The following is a 17,708-nucleotide window of genomic DNA, read 5'->3' on the forward strand; positions in this document are numbered from 1 at the left end:
TTAGCAGGCACCGACATGTTGTTGTGCTTGGCCGTGGTTGTGTGCTCGTTGTGCTTTTGACGTCGCGAACATCTAAATGAGAAGAAAATATGTCAAATCCTGGGTGTAGCCGGAGAAATGGTGCTATGAAGATTAGATTAACTCGTAAGTTTGCTGTGGACAGTCTCTTGAATTCGTACTTATGATACAATGCCCGTAAACAAACAATGAATGTAGGCAAGGCTTCATTGTGTTTGCTTTTATTCCAAGATGGCCTCTGTTAATCAACCATATCAAAGGATTTAATTTGCTCAATTGTCCTTGTTGGTCATTGCATATTGTCTCTGAGCCAAAGCACTTGTTTGTCACGAAGGCAGGAAAAGTATGCGCTTTTTGTCTCCCTTCATTTTTTTCCCATACCTATGTAATGAGACAACATGCCTTGTCTTGCATAATCCCCAAGTGTTAAGTATTTATTTGCCAAATGGTTCTAATACCATCACTTTTCTTGTAGAAGAAGATCTGACATGATCTTTATTAAGTACAAAATTTTCCACTTGGTTTATGTTATACTTAATTCAGTATAAATCCTTGACCATTCAAGCACGTAGTATTAAGCAATCACTTTTGCCTTAAGAACTTCCTTTCTAACCACAATGTTTCTCTTTTCCTCATATTGTTTACTTATTATCCTGTTTCATTTCAGTCCTCTGCGCAAGGAATCTAGCTAGAAAGGACCTTTTCAGTAAGTCATTCCAAACAAATTCCATATTTATATATATACACTAGCTTTTAAAAATAATTATGTGGTCTGACTCCTTTTTTTGTTTTGTTTAGGATTACCAGATCCCTTTGCTAAAATAAGTGTTGATGGTTCTGGGCAATGTTTTAGTACTGAAACTTCTAAAGCCACACTTGATCCTAAATGGAATCAACATTTTGATTTGTAAGTAGTATTGAGCTACCTAAGATGTTACTCATTAAGTCTGTGTTCCCATGATCAATTTTTTTCTCTTCTCCTTCTTTAGATATATTGGAAAAGGAGATGGTATCACAATTAGTGTATGGAACAATAAAAAAATTCATAAAAAGCAAGGTGGAGGCTTCCTTGGATGTGTTCGCATTTTGTCAAGTACTGTTCAGCGTTTGAAAGATACAGGGTGTAAGTATAATCACAAGTAATTGTGAAGTGGAGATTTATTTTCAGTTCATATTTCTGCCTTTTAAGTAAATTTGAAATGTGTTGTCATTGTCATGCTTGACAGTCAATTTTCAATGAGCAGTAAGCATTCACTCAATCAAGCATCCTTATACCCTATAGCTTATTGCCACTATTTTGCTATGCTGCTAGCTCAAAAGCCCAAATAGACTTTCCCGTATTTGTGCTAAGTCATATTGCTTTTTCTGCAAGTAGTTTATTTCAAAATTACAAGTAGCCTTCTTCCTAGACGTGACTTACAAAGAATGTCAATGCAAGTGCTGCTTCTGAGTTCTACTTTTTGTACTTTTGTGTAGTTAGATCAAAAGTGGTGCCTCAACACTAGGAGGTTTATGAAAGGGGATTAGGTTCGTGCTAAATGGCAGTAGCAATCTGGTTGTGAAATCTAGGGAATGTTGGCCAATATTCAGAGCGTAGAAAGGTATTTCCATTTATATTTTCCTCTGAAGTTGTTTTAAAAATGCTCCTCCAATAAACTTCTTGCAGAATAAGTAACATATCTAATATTTATCCAAATATAATATTCTTCCTAGTGTGAATAATTTTGTTAATTGCCCCAAACTTTTAATGCAGATCAAAGACTGGACTTGTGCAAAGCTAGCGCTGAAGACCCTGATCCTGTTAAGGGGGAAATAGTTCTGTCATTACTGTCCCGGGACGGTCATGGTGGTGTTGCCAGTGGTGGTCACAATGCTGTTGTTGATCCTTTGGGTGGACTTAGCTGTCCAGAGGATCTCCCTGAAGGGTGGGAAGAGAAGCGAACCTCTGCAGGACGTCTGTATTATGTTAATCACCACACTAAAACTACCCAATGGGTTCGACCCAACAGGTTAGTAGAATTGTCTACAATCTTCGTGTAAATTTGTGGGTTGGTGAAGGTGGTTTTTTCTCATCAGCAAGTTGAATAAGTTTATTTCAGCTTTTAGTTTTTCATTGACATTTCACCATAAATTTATTGTAAGGAAATCATAAGACCACCTAAAATTATGACAAACAATTTTAACTACATCATCATTCTCTTTGTTTATTATAATCCGGCCATATACATATGTGAAATGTGGATGTTCATTAACTAATTTGCATGTGATGTGTGCAATTGGAGGACCACATCCAGCTTTCAGAATTTGCAATCACTGCTTTTTTCCCATGGTCTTTGCATTGAAAATCCAGGTGTATGCTTGGGATCACTCTAATATTTCTCATTCAGTGGTTGCCTGTATTCTGTGTCGCTCACTTCCCATGGATTTTAAACATTACCCATCTGATTTACCTTATCAATCACTATTTTAAAATGGGAATTCAACTTGAAAAACAAAACAATATTTGTCAAAATACTGTATTAAAAATATAATGCATGATAGTTTTGATGCTTAGGCCACATCTCACTCTGTTTGTGCATCTTGCAAAACAGCTATAAGACAAGTAATAATTGTATTGTGCTTTGCACTCGCCTGTGATGTTTATCTTGGATGCTCTCCATTGACAGGCCCTCACATCCTGCCTCGAATGGCTCCTCAAATGGCTTGATCCTTAACCAGTCAGGTGCTGAACCTGATTGTCCTTCCCCAATAACTCCTGCAAATACCCTTGGACCCTCATCCCCTCAGGCAGCATTGCCTGCCACCCCTCCCCGGTCTCAATCAAGTGTGTCTGGAAGCATTCCCACTTCACCTGCTTCACCTTCAACACCAACAAGGTGATCACCTGCTCTGTGTGCTTTACATGCCTTATCACTTCATTTATTTTTCCTCTTTGCACATTTTTCCAGTTAATTAAATCCTTAACTGTAAAGTGCATTTTTCTAATTTACAAGGAGTTTTTCTTTAATCTCTTAGTTTTTGTCACTGTGTGCTAAACTTTTTTTGTGTATGGTTTTAGGGATCAGTACAATGGCTCTATTGGAGGAGAAAATACTCAATCGAATGACAGGAGAAGTAATTCCTCAGCAAACGGCAATGCAAGGGCAGCTTTGTCCCCCTTAAATGGATCTCCTTCGCCTCACAGTACTCCTTCTCAGCCAGCTAATAAGCGGCGCTCGAGTCGGTCAAGCCGCTCGTCACAGCAGCATCAACTGCTGCTCCAACATCAGCAACAACTCTTAGGCCAAAATGGAAGAACGCACAATGTGGGCCAACCTGGCGATTTACCTTCTGGTTATGGTTAGTGTTAACCAGTCAACCTCAATCATTTGTGAAAAGGCAAGTGTGGTTTCTTATAACTTTCAATCTTACTATTTCAGAGCTTCGCACCACTCAACAAGGACAGGTTTATTTCTATCACATACCAAGTGGAGTAAGCACTTGGCATGATCCTCGTATTCCGCGAGAACTCACTAGTGCTACTGGATCTGGAAGTCAAGGAGGAAATTCTGAACTAGCTAGCCTTTTGGGGGCGGATCTTGGCCCCCTTCCACCTGGGTGGGAAAAGAGGCAAACTCAAAGTGGGCGGGTATATTATGTTGATCATAACAACAGAACAACTCAATTCACCGATCCAAGATTATCATCAGCAATCATTCAAAGGCTTTTCAAGTATGTAGTATATTTGGTTGCCGCTAATGCTGATTACATTCATCACTGCCTATGTCTCTAAAAGTATTTTTTATTCTAGGAGGCAAAATCAACAAAATCAAGCAACTAGCCAAGCCTTGCCTCAGTCAACTGTGATTTCTAATGAAGGAGTTGTTGATACTGTTCCACCTAATGTTACAACCAGTGACCGAGACAACATAAATACAACCAACAACAACACTAATGTGTCTCTTAATAACACAAATAATTCTAACAACCGGCCACTGTTGGGACGCATTAGAACACCAGGAGATGGAGCTAGCGATGATACCAGTATTGCAACAATAGCAACCAACTCCACCACCTTGACCACCACAACAGCAACAACATCGCCAGCAACCACAACAACACCAGCGCCACCACCAGTCATACCCATTCCTCCACCAGACTTAGACAGTGAAGGATTGCCAAAGTACAAGCGGGATCTTGTTGCAAAGCAGCGTATTCTCAGGGCTGAACTTCAAGCTCTTCAACCACAGAGTGGCCACTGCAGACTAGAAGTATCACGATCAGAAATATTTGAGGTTGGTCTTATATTCAGTTTCTGTTTTCATAGAGAAATATTGTATCTGTTTTGCTCTAATTGTTTTCCTAATTTCCTGTAGGAGTCATACAGACTGGTCATGAAGATGCGTACTAAGGACATGCGTAAAAGATTAATGGTGAAATTCAGAGGGGAGGAGGGTTTAGATTATGGTGGAGTGGCTCGTGAATGGCTGTTTCTTCTGTCCCATGAAATGCTGAATCCCCAGTATGGATTGTTTCAATATTCTCGTGAGGACAATTATACATTGCAAATAAACCCAGATAGTAGTGTCAATCCAGTAAGTATTTGACTTCAGCTGTGTTTGTGTATATTTTTCTCTGTATTTAGTTTTTCCTAACTTGAAATGAATTTCAGGAACATTTATCTTACTTCCATTTTGCTGGCCGCATTATTGGTATTGCTGTTTTTCATGGCCATTATATTGATGGGGGTTTCACTACACCATTTTATAAGATGTTATTGAACAAACCTATCACTCTGGATGACATTGAAGGAGTTGATCCTGCATTACATAGAAGTTTAACTTGGATGCTGTAGGTTTTTCTTTTTCTATTCATTTGAACAAAGTTTTAAGTTCTAATAATTCTCATTATACACATGCAATTTGTTTCTTTCAAATTCTAGGGAAAATAAAATCACTGGAGTTATAGATACAACATTTGCTGTTGAACAAAATAGTTTTGGAGTTTTAAAAGTTCATGAGTTGAAGCCAGGTGGCAAAGATGAACAAGTTACCGAGGATAATAAAAGCCTTTATGTGAAGTAAGTTTTTACCTTAGACCCCATTAAAATTGTTTAATGTATAATCTTTACTCTAATGGGTGTTTTATGTTCCAGGCTTTATGTTAACTACCGGTTCATGCGAGGGATAGAACAACAATTTTTGGCTCTGCAAAAGGGTCTTCTAGAACTTGTCCCACCTCAATTGCTTCGGCCTTTTGATGAAAGAGAACTGGAACTTGTCATATGTGGTTTGGGAACAATAGATATAAATGATTGGAAAGCAAACACACGACTCAAGGTATGAGTTATTGTAGTTGGAATCAGTGAAACTTGTCTCTTTTGCGTTGTGTCTTGTTTTTTTTTTGTCATGTTAACTTTTTTCAATTTTAATTTGTACTTGTTTTTTTAGCATTGTACCCCTGATACTCCAGTGGTACGGTGGTTCTGGCAAATTGTGGAATCATATAGTGAAGAAATGCGCGCCAGATTACTGCAATTTGTAACTGGAAGCTCTAGAGTTCCATTACAAGGCTTTAAAGCTTTGCAAGGTAGAGGATATTACACTCAAAATTTAATTTTGGGGAGTATTTCTAAAGCCTTTATTTCACTACTTTTTTTTTATCTTTCCAGGTTCTACAGGAGCTGCTGGCCCTCGTCTTTTCACCATCCATGTTATTGATGCTCCAATTGAAAACTTGCCTAAAGCCCATACATGTTTTAATAGAATTGACATACCCCCTTATGAGTCCTATCAGAAAATGAACGAAAAACTCAGCCAGGCTGTGGAAGAAACCTGTGGCTTTGCTGTGGAATAGTTGTCTATAAATTCCACTGCTACTGTACAGGTATTAATTTTTAATCTTGCTATATCATAGTTTTAAATATCTACACGGCAACTGATTGGGTCGTGAAACTTGTAACTATTTTGTCGTCCTGGTGAATCAACATTTTAAACATCTACTGTATATTGCCTGTTATATTTTAAAGTTTACTACATATCTTAAATTTTTTAAATTTTTGCTAATTGCTGTGATCCAAGTGCATTATTGTTATTTACCTTTGTGGATTAATGTGCAGTGGCTAAACTATCATATTGTTTATCTCACTTTAAAACTTTTGAGTATCTGTTTTGATTGAGTTCCATTTGACATCTTTTCTGAATTGTCTAAGATGAGCAAGGCAGGATTTATGTAATCAATTTTCCATATCAAAATGCCCATCTTGTGTTTACTGACTAACAAACCAGTTCCTCTTAGTTTTCTGGTTTTGCTTCAGTGTTCATTGGCTTGATCTAATCAAGCTCTTTCAGAATATCTATATCTACCATCTCTTTTAGCTCTTAAACACAAGAAATATAACTACAAGCAGTTTTACATGTTTTTCAAATTTATCTTGGCATTTATGCCTTCCAGTCTTTTCCGATTATTTTCAGTGTATTTGTGTTATTTGATATCACTGCTGTATTTGATGAGGTATCAAAATTTGGTTAGCTGTCTTTTAACGTGGTGGAAGAATAGAATCCATTTCATAACTTCAATTTCACGTTTCAGCTGTAAGTTCATTATGTGTGTGAACATTTACTGGCCTTTGGACATTCAGCTTAACACTTTTACAGTTCTATGTCACAGACCAGTTGATTACTTTCAGAGGCCTTCCTCTTGTTGAGGGGAGAGAAATCTATCCATATCATGTATGTAGGGTTGTTTTGATTGATGAGATATTTCAACTAATGGTTGTGCAAAGGATGGCTGTGCTGTTTAAGTTCAGCCAAAAATATTATTTTTGTTGCCTTTCTTTTATCTTTTATAAGCCTTGTTGTTCACCTGTGTTATCATTTCTTTGGGCCCCTTTTTGTAAAAAAGTTGCATAGCTCAATAAGGATGCTCCTTCCACACATTACAATAGACAGGAGGTAAGAGGTCAAATTTTAAGTTCTGATGATGGGTTTGTTCCCCTTTTAATCTCAAAAAGCTGCATACGTTACCCAAGACTGAATATCATCACTGCCAACACAGCTTATTCAATTCTTATGTGTGCATCGTCATTTCAATTGTCACTCATTAATGTGTTTATTTTATATGTGTTGAAGTAGAATTTTTCTCTTCTTTCATTTGAGGCCTTAGTTTTTATGTTTATGTAACTTTTATGTATGAACCAAAATTATTTATTTACTTATCTGCTACTGTCTTGTACATAATATTTCTGTGTAAAATGTATCTTTAGTTTGTACATGACAAACACTTTTTAATATACATATCGGAGGCTGCAGCCTTTTATACCACTTTATCGTGATATTTTTGTTTCCTGTTAAGTGGGAGCTTGTGTTGTGAGCTGTTTGTGACTGCATGTACAGTAAATCTATCTTAGAAATTGCCCTCAACATTTTGTTTTGTTATCATTTTTGTTCATACAAGTTGTTAAAGACATTAGAACTTTGTTTTATTTAATTAGCATGTCAATTGAATACTTTCAAGCAAAATTTTATAGCTTGATAAGGATCCCTCATCAGAAACCCTGTACCAGTTATTGCATATCTTTATAAAATTACGTACTGACTTCTAGCATGGGGATCAATTTAAGGTTTCTACTTCTAAAGAAAATTTGGTCACATATCTTGTTGGGAAAAATTGTTTAGTGTTTACTCTAGTTATTTTTGTATCTATGCAAGTGTTTTCACTGTACTGGAGAATGTAAATACAAATAATATCGCTTGTTTTTATGAGAATGCCAACCTGCTACTGTATTGTTATTGACATTGATTTTCAATTGATTTTATCAGGTTGATTTGGCTTTTATCTTTACTATTCATATCAACTAACATTTTATCTGCCTGTTACAAGGATTGTCTCACAAAATTTGTGGGTCATTTTTTTTCCCCGAAAAGTAAAATGCTTGTGCTCCCAATTTACATAGCTGTTTCCTGGAGCAATTGTACTGATCAATTCTGAACAAAGTTGCAGATTTCACTTGCTGTTCAATCGTTAAACATTGGTTGATTATCCAGTGTTGGAATTGTCAGGAAAAACAAAAATGCTTTTTGCATTGCTAATATCAGGGGGTGTTTTTTTACTGCTTTATAGCATGTATTTGTGATATATCTGTGTTGTTTAAAGTGTTTTTCTTTAAACACACCCCTAAATCAGATTTAATACAAATTTTTTTAATTTTCTGCTTCCCTCTAAAATGCTTCTTGATACCAACATATCATTTGCTAAAAATTGATTTGTCTTTGGACTGTCTTTTTGATCCTACCTACCCTAAATATCATTTGTTTGCTCTCTACTAATTGGGTGGATGGACCATATGGTTTAGAGAGAATCTTTTGTTTTGTTTTCTATCGCCACATTGCTTGTTTCAACATCTCCATAAAACATGCACAGTATTTCAGTACTCTGTGCCTATTTTTTTGAGTAAATTATCTATTTATATACTTATGTTCGACCTTAAATTACTGTAATATTTAATGAAACATTGTATGACGTAATGAACTGAATCTCATTTTCAAACACTTCATTTAGCCCTTATGTTAATGTTGGCTTCTGCTCTCACCTAATCTGAGAAGTTAAAAACCGCTAACTTTCTAGACATCAAGCACTAGAGTTTATTTTACAGTTTTCACACCAAGAAGTTCTTTTTTTTGCTTGCTTTTTGTTTTGCTAAACAAAAAACGTTTTTAATTGTGTGCCACTAGTTTCCTTTTTAGTCAGTATTTCTAACTCCAGTATTAATCTAATCTAAATAATTGCTGGCATCCTAAATACTGAATTAAGCTCAAATGATTGAGGTGAGAGGGGAATTAATATCAGCCTGCATTTTCATATGTGATGAACTGTGACTACAGTCTGACCAGTCAGAGAAGCGATGAAGGATTTCTGTGGCTTCTCATAAGCTATTCCAGATCCTAACTTTGGCTGGTTTGAGTATAGAACTAAGTGTTTTTAGTGAGCTTCATCTTTCAACTGATTTGTGCTGTGGCATGTGGACAATATACAGATAGATGTATTTCTTTCTGGTGATAAACATGTTTCTTTACTTTACCAGTAGTTACTATTTGAGGTTTATATATATGTATACATGTGAAGGAACCAGTTCCTTTGGGAAAAATTACTTTCCAATAAATGGCATCTAGACATTATAAGCAATGATCATGTCTTATTTGTTGATTTTCCACCGGCACAACACATCACTTTTGGTAATCACAATTGTCCCATTGCATTTCATTTTCTTGAAAACCTTATACATATCCACAGCAAGAATAACTAGAATCAAAAACTGACATTAAACAGAACTTGCTCCAGGCGAAAACATTTTCACCTGTCTGTCTAAAAGACGATAGTGATAAGTTCCTGATGAAACAGACAAACCCCCCACACTCAAACAACCAGAAACATCCTTACTCAAACCTGTCTGCAAGGCTGATACAGTGACAGTCAAATCTGATGCGTTCTTCAAAAATGCACCCAATAATCGTTCACTGTCATCGTCATCGGTAACATGTGTGGAAATTACAAGAGATAAATTACTGATTCCTGATAGAAGTCCTTGTAGATAGTTTAAAAATATAAAAAGCTGTGCAGTTGACACACCTGAAGTTAACAGATCATTTACATTCCCTATTATTAAGCAAACAGATTTGAAATTCTCTTTCATCTTTAACAACTTACTCCTAATACTCAAAAATAGAGATTTCACAAAAAATGTCCCGTTTTTACTGATATCTTCCTCTGAAGTTTCTCTTGATGTGGAAAGTGACTCGTTAATTAATTTCATTAGGTCTAGTTCTTCAAAGAGACCTTTTTGACTCAAACTAGTCAAGTTCAACCTGCAATCAAGAAAAATTTTAAAACAAGGGACATATATTGACGAGAAAAGGTAATAGGAGAAAACAGAATAAAATGAAGAATGTATTTACCCCAACTTCAAGCTCTGGTTCCGATAATGTGCAGCTGAATGGTGACATGTTAGTAACAATACAGCGGTTGACGTTTCAGACGGACGGGGAACTAGCAACCCGTTAGCACGGCACTCACGTGAAGAACGGCCCACCAAACACTCCCACATGAAGCACGACAGGACAAAGCTGGAGTCTGCATTCCCTTTCTCCAGGACAGCGATGGAGGAAGATTGTACCTCAGGTTGGTCCAGTCCCAGAGCGGCAATAAGAGCAGCAGCCATTTTCGCTGGGGAAAAAGAAATTATGATGTAACGTAAAGTTGGTGAAGTAAAATACTTGCAGGTTGCAAACGCAGTGTCACACAAATGACGACGGACATAACCCTCAACCATCACATGCTAAGATTTTATCATTAGCAATGGCTCACATCATAGACATCTGACTACCTTGACAACTAAACAGGGTGTAAAAAGAAGTTTCAGTTCTTCAATACATTTCTGTTTATGTGCTTACAATTTGCTGCTAGTTCATGAGAACGTAAATAAAAACGGAACTCGTGCGCATCGGGTTTGTTTGTTGTGGTGTGTAATCCTGCCCGGTGATCGTGCATCATTTACATGAAGGGGTTATTTTCAGTATCATAAGGGATTCATTGAGAAACCAAAATTATTTTGCTTTCCGTTTTGAATAACGATAAATGGGAAATATACTAGTAAAACCTTTGAAATTGTAAAATTACGTTTTTAGGAAGACTTATGCGTCTTTTAGTGGCCTGTTGAATGCACATATCTTGGGACGTTTTGTTGCTTGCAGTTGGCCAATCACTGCTTATTTCAAGGCCCTTTCTCAGCAGACGACAAGCAGAAGGGAAGGGGGTGGGATGACGGAGGACGAAGGCCATGTGAGTTGAGCCTGTGTGATAGATGGCATGTGATGTAATCCAAAACCGCCAATTCACCTCTATCGACCGTTATCAAGGGTAAGTTATGTCACCTTTATGACATTCCTCATTTAAGTCTTTGGCTAGGTTGCTTGTCTAAGACAAAGGTGTAGTAGCGACGGAACTACCATAACCCCAGCCAACTTATCAGTGTGTTTTAATTACTTGATCTAAATTTAACTTCATTGACACTGTATAATTAATCATGGACATACCTTCTGACGTCAGTTAAAATCTAAATATCAGAAGGCGTTTGTCAGACAAGTATTGTATGGCTCAAAATAGGTATTGATATTGATTGTTTTTAAAAAGACTTATTGTGTGCCCTTTGACCTTTGAAGTCACCTGTTCTAATTACTTCGAAGTTGATGTTCATCCTAGTCATGGTAAACATTCACCCATACATTATGTTTTATCTTTTTCAGGTATACCTCAACTATCAAATTTATCAACTAAATTTAAAATGGCAGAAAAGAAACAGCAACGTCTAGCTAGGTGGTATTTTGGCGGTTTGGCATCAGCAGGAGCATCATGTGTAACTCATCCTCTTGACCTTCTCAAAGTATGTGTGTAAAATATCATCAATGCTGTACACATTTTACCATTCCGGTCTATGACTGTTAATTATATCTAATATATTCCTCTAGGTTCATCTCCAAACTCAGCAAGGTGGCAAGACGTCTCTGTTAAGACTTACTGGCAAGATTATACAAGAACAAGGATTTTTTGCCCTTTATAATGGTTTGTCAGCCTCTCTATGTAGGCAGCTCACATATTCAACTGCTAGATTCGGAATTTATGAGGTAAGGACCCCTTATTATTTTAAAATGGAAGAGCCAACTCAATCTTTCAATTCTATGCAGATACAATTACTGACACCTATGCTTTTAGCCATTAGGAATGTGCTTGTATGGGTGGTCATGGGGTGGTTTATCTCCACTTGTTTTTAAATACAGTTACATAATTTTAAGAGGTATTTTTTAACTTTAAAGTTTATTCTGCAGGTGATTCAATACCTAGGGCATTTAATTCAAGGTAGTCAAAGTTTCTAAAGGTGCTTAATGTAGTTTTTACTAACCTTGGTTTTAGTTTCACTAACTCATAGGTCTTCCCACTATGATAATTCTCTATAATAATTTGTGTTGGTTTTAAATGTACAAAAATAGAATAACAAAAAACTCTTTTAGAATTTGTATTGTTGTTGCTGTGTGATATAGAGAAGTTCACAGTTAAAGTTGTGTATTTGCCTTGTTGCTTTTCTCTCTCTTTTTGCCTGTTCTGCCATATTTCGTATGGAAAGCATGATGTGCTCTCTAACCAAATTTACTCTCTCACTAACTTAAGCATGAAATTCTCACATGCATTTTCAAAATTTACTCAGGAACTTCTGTTGGTCAAACAGATTCCTCTATTTGCATTTTCTTATTTTTACAGGTGTCAAAGCAAATGATTGCTCCCAACGGTGAACAAATTTCATTTTTGGGTAAGGTTGGTTTAGCATCTGTCTCTGGTGCTTTTGGTGGATTTGTTGGTGTACCAGCAGACTTAGTTAATGTGAGGATGCAAAATGACATCAAGTTACCTCCAGAGAGCAGAAGGAAGTAAGTCCTTCCAAAATTGTTTGCTGTGCGAAATTGAATCACTAGTTGCAACTCATCTCTTAAAACTGTTTCTAGTTACAAACATGCAATTGATGGTTTATGGCGGGTTTTGAGAGAAGAGGGAATACGCCGTCTGTGGGGAGGAGCCACTGTTGCAACTGCAAGGGCAGTTCTGATGACAGTTGGACAGTTGTCATTCTATGACCAAGTAAAGCTGTTCCTTCTTGATTCGGGCTATTTTGGTGACAACGCTGCAACTCACTTTGCCGCTAGTCTCACTGCCGTAAGTGATTTAAATGCTATATGATTATATGATAAATTTTGTTTTATATCATTAAAGCTTTATATTCATTTTAGGGTGCTGTGGCTACGACCTTATGTCAACCACTTGATGTATTGAAAACAAGAGCAATGAATGCCAAGCCAGGAGAGTTCCAAGTAAGGAGAAATTATGAAGATAATTCGCAATAGTAACTTAAAGAGTAAGATTAATTATCTTTTACTTCATTTTTCAGAATCTATGGCATGTGGTGACTTATACAGCAAAACTGGGTCCGCTTGGATTTTTTAAGGTAAAGCACTTTATGATTACCTCTTTGCTAAACATTGCCTTTCTGGAGTAATTTATACAATTTGTCTTTTCCAGGGATATGTTCCAGCCTTTGTTCGTTTAGGTCCACAAACTATCCTGACCTTCATGTTTTTGGAACAACTTAAACTTAACTTTGGTTATGTTGTTGTGTGAGAAAAATTGCCGACTCTTTATCTGATCTTAAAATCATCATTTGTTCAAGAATTTTTTTTTACTGAGTGCTAGATTGAGATATCTATCTGCCATAAGGAGAGGTATAGATCCATTTTCTTTGATAACTCACTGCAATTCCATAGCTTGTAACAGAATTTATAGTTATTTGACACCTCAAACTTGAACTGTACCATTGACATAATTTTTTTTATCTTTAGCCAACAATGCCTATGTCTTATGTAAAATAGGCAAACAAAAATGTTTGTGCTTATTGTGAATGTCTTTATGACATCAGATTTCAGATTTCAGAAATCTTTCTATTGCACAGATTTTTGATCTCCTTGTATAATTTGTTTTACTTGTTTCTGTATATTACCCTTGTGAGAACCGTCCTTTTTCCTCTTTGTTTTTCAATCTAGTTGTCTGGTTCTTAAAAATCAAATGTAACATGTAGTATTGTAAGGATTGTGCCATACCTGTAAGCTTATCAAAGTTCACAAAGGGCAAGGCAGCTCCAGGGTAATAATACTGAGCAATTTTTTTTATTTTGATGAGCCATCTATCTGCTAACTGACATATTTTTTAAGAATTTTAGCAAAAATCAAAGTTGTGATAGTTGGTTGTCTGCATTTATTTCTTACATTGCATTTTTAGCTAGTACCAGTCATTAAATTTTGGTCATGTGGGATATTTTCAGCACAGCAAAATACAGGTAACGACAGATAGTGTTCCATGCACCATGACAAGATTTAAAGTGGATTTTGCCCTGTCAGGCTTAAGCTGAAATTACATCAATCTTTTGAAACATACCTAATTGACTACACTTTTGTTTTCGTCCCATGCTTAGCATAAATGACATATAATAGTTCTAAGTTGAGCTGATAACAAACTGGAAAGGCTGTTAAATTATTTAATATCTATGATAGTTATTGTGTGCCTTTACTTGTGACAAAAACATCCTGTATAAATATGTAACAAATTACGTTATTGTGCTTTGTTAACTAACATTCCACTATTTATTTATTTATATTTTGTGGGGACCAGGTTTTGTTACTTTTTCTTCTTTTTGCTTTTGTGATAAACATTGATTACGTAGGCAATGACTCTCTCATAAAAAGTGTAACTGCTAGTGCTAAATTAGGATTTGTTAGTAGATTATTCTTCTTTCCTTTGGTTGATCTTTACTGATATGAGGAAAGGGTAAACCTTGTGACGCTGGGCACTGTTATTTATCAATTTGTTCAAAGACTTACACATGCAGAAGTAGTCAGGTATTTCTGCTAATTTTTCTCTCTTGATTTGCATTTCGTTTTTTACTGACCTATATATTATCTAATGCTTTTGCTTCCAAAATTATACTGCATTGTATTACTATTTGACAAGACTTCAAGAGAGCTTTCTTCACATGTTGGATTGTGTAAAACTAAGACAATATGTGGAAGAAGGGTATTTAGTAGGTAAGTGGTTGTTAAAGGGTGAGGTGTTTGCAATACGATAAGACAATATTTTTGTCTCTTATTAATTTGACTTTGAAGAGTGAGATCTCTTGCTTAGAATCTCCCAAACTAGATGTACTGGAATCCACATTGCATATTTCCTACTGAACCACATGCGTTGTGTGTCCTGTCCTGCTAACCTTGTACAAATGTGTTGTGTACGTTTAACAACTAGCAAAATTTGTATTGCTTGTGTTTTTGTTTGAATCAAAAACAATAATATATAGGAATAAGGTATTTATTTTTGTGCTTTGTTTGAAAATTGTTACTATATTTTAAAAAATGCTATTTATCATTTGTTAAAAATAAAAAAATAAAATCTGATGTTTCTTAAACCGAAGTCCCAGTTATTTTACAACTCAAGTATGCATTACTCTTGTGGAGGAAGCTGGGATAACGGAGAAATAAAATAAATTTCATAAAACATTGGTTTTCTTTAATAAATAGTACTTCTCTGGAAGGTGTGAAAGTCGTCACACAAAAATAAATAGCCAGAAGTAAACACACAACTGAGTACAAAAATACTGTTTCATATTATTCTGATTCATTGATTTCTTAAGTCAAACAAAAGGCCCACAATTTTGATTTGGCATACAGGAACTTCTTTTGATATAAAATTGCAACAAACTAGTGACACACTAGAGACAAAGGCAATCACTTCGTACTACTCAATTTGAGCAGTCAATGTCAAACATCATTTGGAACTGTTATAAAAAGTACAAGTACTACAATACACATCAGTACAAAACATGATATAGATTCTTGATTATTGTAAAAATAAATTAATATCACAAAACTGACAGAGGCAACCAGAGGACATAATTTCTAGTTACCCTGTTCCTTTCAGTGAGTGGGAACAGCCTCAGCAGCAGCTGCCCACGGTAACAATGCTTTTGAGGTAGCTGAAGGACACATTGTCCCCATTCACATACACACATTACACACGCTCATAACAATTAAACGAGAATAAAAATAACAAATAAAAAGGACACCCACAACATTCAAGTACAGAAATTATTATCCTATTATTTGGTTTTAACATCTCTTACCGACTGATAAGAAAACATCGACAGAACGGTGAGAGAGTTGTTACAAGGGTTGACACAGGTAGGCAAAGAAAACACTGAGGAAACATAAAAAAAATATCAACAAGATTTTGAAAGTAAACGATCCCGCGACGACACAGTCATGTCATCACTTGATTAACACACTAGTTTGTATCCCGAGGGATGCAAGTGGTAACGGAGATGACGGCAGCCGCGGGTTCGAATCCTCTCGAAAACCTAAGTCATTTTTCACCTTAACTAGCTTAACCGCACACAGCCCTATGGCGGCAGTTCGAGGTCATAGTGCGTAAGGGTAATCGTCTAAAAATCGACACAGGGTCGTGGGCAACTCCATCTTCGCGATCCTCTCGCTTCGCTGTTGCGGCGTTATCGACGTGGTCGCGGCGGCCTTGAGCTGCTTGTGGACGGCGAGCCTGGCGAGGTGCTGCAGCCCCGGGACTGTGTGTCGGCGGGGTGCCGTGAGCAGGATGTGGGAATACACCTGTCCGCGCGCATCCACCCACACCTGCTCCCGGTTGCGAGGCGCACTCGCACCAGCAGCGGCGGCGACGGGCGCGGAGCCCCGCTTCCCTCGGTGGTCCATGTAGTGCTCGATGAGCTGCAGCACGCAGGGGAACAGGGGCATCGTCGGCGCGAGGTGCGGCTCCGCGTCCAGCCTGAAGCCCCCAGCCACGTAGAGCAGGCGCACGCTCGTGGGGCCGCGGTCCGTCTGCACGCTGAGTGAGAAGAGGAAGCGCGGGTCGCTCGAGTCGCGGACCAAGAAGGTGCCGGGCGCGGCGTCGCGCAGCGTGGCGGCCGACTCCTGCCACGAGAAGCCCTCGTAGTACCAGCCGCTGGTCTGCAGGGCTTGAGTGGTGGCCTGGAGCAGGCGCAGCTCCGCCTCCGGGTTGGAGCCGACCTCCGGCGCGGGCTGGTGGGCCGGCGCCGGACAGGCCTCCGGGACGACGGCATGGAGGTCGACCGAGAGGCCGGCCAGCGCCACTCCTCCGGGCAGCACGAAGGACAGCGGCGTGGAGGGCGACTGCTCGGGGGCGACGCCGGACGCCGAGCCGCAGACTTGGGGCGGATGGGTTGGTTTCCCCCGCGGTTGCAGCAGAACGGGGGCCTCCTGCTGACCCTGCTGACCACGCTCGTGAAGGATGCCGCCCCCAGTGAGCCGGTACTGCGCCCCCTTCACCCAGACGGGGGGCTGATTGTGCGGCTGGCTGAGCGGCTGCCTCGGCCTGTTGACCCCCATGTGGGCCAGGGGGCCGTGGATAAGCTCCAGGCCGAGGGTTAGTGGTGCGGGGACAGGACCAGTCTGCGTGGGCCAGGTCGGCGTCGGTTGCGGCATCGCCCACGGCGTGGGCATCATGGCCCACGTCGGCGCAGGAGCCATGCTGGGCACCGAGACGGGGGCGGGCTGGTTCCAGGCCCACATGGGCGCCACGGCGGGGAGCGTGGCCGTCACCGAGATGGTGGGCGCCGCGACAGACGGCGTCGTCTTCACCACCACATGGCCGCCGTTGAGGGAGGCAGCGCTGGACGCCGTGATGGACAGCGACAGCATGGCTGACGACGGCGTCGGCGAGGAGACGGGGCCCGGCGGTTGAGCCGGGGGCAGCCAGGCGGCAGGGACAGCGCCGCCGCCCAGGCTGGGGGCGGGCGCGGGGGTGGGCCCGACGGAGCGGGGGCAGGGGCAGAGCTGGGGCGTGGTGGGCAGCAGCGGGGCCGGCTCGAGCGGCGAAGCAGTCGGCGGGAACTCGTGTCGGCATTTGGGACAGACGGTCAACACCATTATTGCTCCATCATGAAGGACCACCTGCAACAAGAGCGAGAAGGCGACTGTTAGCGCTGGGAGTAAAGCACATTCGCACAACCGCAGCGCCGCTTACGCCAGCGTGCGAGATAGGCCAGCTGGGCTTATCAGCGGCGGGGCGGGGTGGGG

The 17,708-nt window shown here is 39.3% G+C and overlaps 4 protein-coding genes across 8 annotated transcripts; 2 read left to right on the forward strand and 2 right to left on the reverse strand.

Moving 5' to 3' along the window:
• Positions 1-4: 4 nt before the first annotated feature.
• Positions 5-9,180, forward strand: LOC113205595 (E3 ubiquitin-protein ligase Smurf1). Of its 2 annotated transcripts, XM_026421271.2 has the most exons (15): positions 5-144; positions 686-724; positions 817-925; positions 1,008-1,141; positions 1,772-2,027; positions 2,685-2,894; positions 3,077-3,357; positions 3,438-3,729; positions 3,809-4,292; positions 4,374-4,592; positions 4,670-4,848; positions 4,940-5,077; positions 5,153-5,336; positions 5,448-5,586; positions 5,669-9,180. In XM_026421271.2, the coding sequence occupies exons 1-15, from the start codon at positions 90-92 to the stop codon at positions 5,851-5,853; spliced, it is 2,904 nt and encodes a 967-aa protein (XP_026277056.1). In that variant the 5' UTR covers positions 5-89; the 3' UTR covers positions 5,854-9,180. The 2 variants fall into 2 exon arrangements, with proteins under 2 accessions (XP_026277056.1, XP_026277058.1); XM_026421273.2 differs by lacking the exon at positions 2,685-2,894.
• LOC113205599 (uncharacterized) lies at positions 9,171-10,796 on the reverse strand. 3 transcript variants are annotated; one of them, XM_026421280.2, is made up of 3 exons: positions 10,672-10,796; positions 9,951-10,218; positions 9,171-9,860 (listed from the first exon to the last, which is right to left on the reverse strand). In XM_026421280.2, the coding sequence occupies exons 2-3, from the start codon at positions 10,211-10,213 to the stop codon at positions 9,317-9,319; spliced, it is 807 nt and encodes a 268-aa protein (XP_026277065.1). In that variant the 5' UTR covers positions 10,214-10,218; positions 10,672-10,796; the 3' UTR covers positions 9,171-9,316. The 3 variants fall into 3 exon arrangements, with proteins under 3 accessions (XP_026277065.1, XP_026277063.1, XP_026277064.1); XM_026421278.2 differs by lacking the exon at positions 10,672-10,796 and adding an exon at positions 10,446-10,588; XM_026421279.2 differs by lacking the exon at positions 10,672-10,796 and adding an exon at positions 10,379-10,547.
• LOC113205600 (mitochondrial dicarboxylate carrier) lies at positions 10,780-15,049 on the forward strand. Of its 2 annotated transcripts, none has more exons than XM_026421282.2 (8): positions 10,780-10,911; positions 11,298-11,434; positions 11,520-11,675; positions 12,307-12,473; positions 12,549-12,756; positions 12,831-12,911; positions 12,989-13,045; positions 13,120-15,049. In XM_026421282.2, the coding sequence occupies exons 2-8, from the start codon at positions 11,336-11,338 to the stop codon at positions 13,216-13,218; spliced, it is 867 nt and encodes a 288-aa protein (XP_026277067.1). In that variant the 5' UTR covers positions 10,780-10,911; positions 11,298-11,335; the 3' UTR covers positions 13,219-15,049. The 2 variants fall into 2 exon arrangements, with proteins under 2 accessions (XP_026277067.1, XP_026277068.1); XM_026421283.2 differs by lacking the exon at positions 10,780-10,911 and adding an exon at positions 10,967-11,157.
• A 79-nt stretch (positions 15,050-15,128) lies between these two features.
• Positions 15,129-17,582, reverse strand: LOC113205597 (uncharacterized). The gene has a single exon (XM_052275863.1). It carries the CDS (start codon positions 17,556-17,558, stop codon positions 16,059-16,061), a length of 1,500 nt encoding a protein of 499 aa, XP_052131823.1. The 5' UTR covers positions 17,559-17,582; the 3' UTR covers positions 15,129-16,058.
• Positions 17,583-17,708: the final 126 nt, after the last annotated feature.

Source organism: Frankliniella occidentalis, unplaced genomic scaffold, assembly GCF_000697945.3.
Source record: "Frankliniella occidentalis isolate FOCC.00 unplaced genomic scaffold, Focc_3.1 Scaffold1071, whole genome shotgun sequence".
Lineage (NCBI taxonomy): Eukaryota > Metazoa > Arthropoda > Insecta > Thysanoptera > Thripidae > Frankliniella > Frankliniella occidentalis.

Bases quoted from the DNA above. Each gene is read 5' to 3' on its own strand.
- LOC113205595 (XM_026421271.2), top strand. From the start codon at position 90: ATGTCAAATCCTGGGTGTAGCCGGAGAAATGGTGCTATGAAGATTAGA. The intron at 2,895-3,076 runs GTGATCACCTGC...GTATGGTTTTAG, and splicing joins TCACCTTCAACACCAACAAG to GGATCAGTACAATGGCTCTA. The intron at 5,337-5,447 runs GTATGAGTTATT...TTGTTTTTTTAG, and splicing joins AAGCAAACACACGACTCAAG to CATTGTACCCCTGATACTCC.
- LOC113205599 (XM_026421278.2), bottom strand. From the start codon at position 10,545: ATGATGCACGATCACCGGGCAGGATTACACACCACAACAAACAAACCC. The intron at 10,219-10,445 runs GTAAGCACATAA...CTTTTTCCCCAG, and splicing joins TCATGAACTAGCAGCAAATT to CGAAAATGGCTGCTGCTCTT. The intron at 9,861-9,950 runs GTAAATACATTC...TCTTGATTGCAG, and splicing joins AACCAGAGCTTGAAGTTGGG to GTTGAACTTGACTAGTTTGA.
- LOC113205600 (XM_026421282.2), top strand. From the start codon at position 11,336: ATGGCAGAAAAGAAACAGCAACGTCTAGCTAGGTGGTATTTTGGCGGT. The intron at 12,474-12,548 runs GTAAGTCCTTCC...AACTGTTTCTAG, and splicing joins CCTCCAGAGAGCAGAAGGAA to TTACAAACATGCAATTGATG. The intron at 12,912-12,988 runs GTAAGGAGAAAT...TTCATTTTTCAG, and splicing joins CCAAGCCAGGAGAGTTCCAA to AATCTATGGCATGTGGTGAC.
- LOC113205597 (XM_052275863.1), bottom strand. From the start codon at position 17,558: ATGGTGTTGACCGTCTGTCCCAAATGCCGACACGAGTTCCCGCCGACT.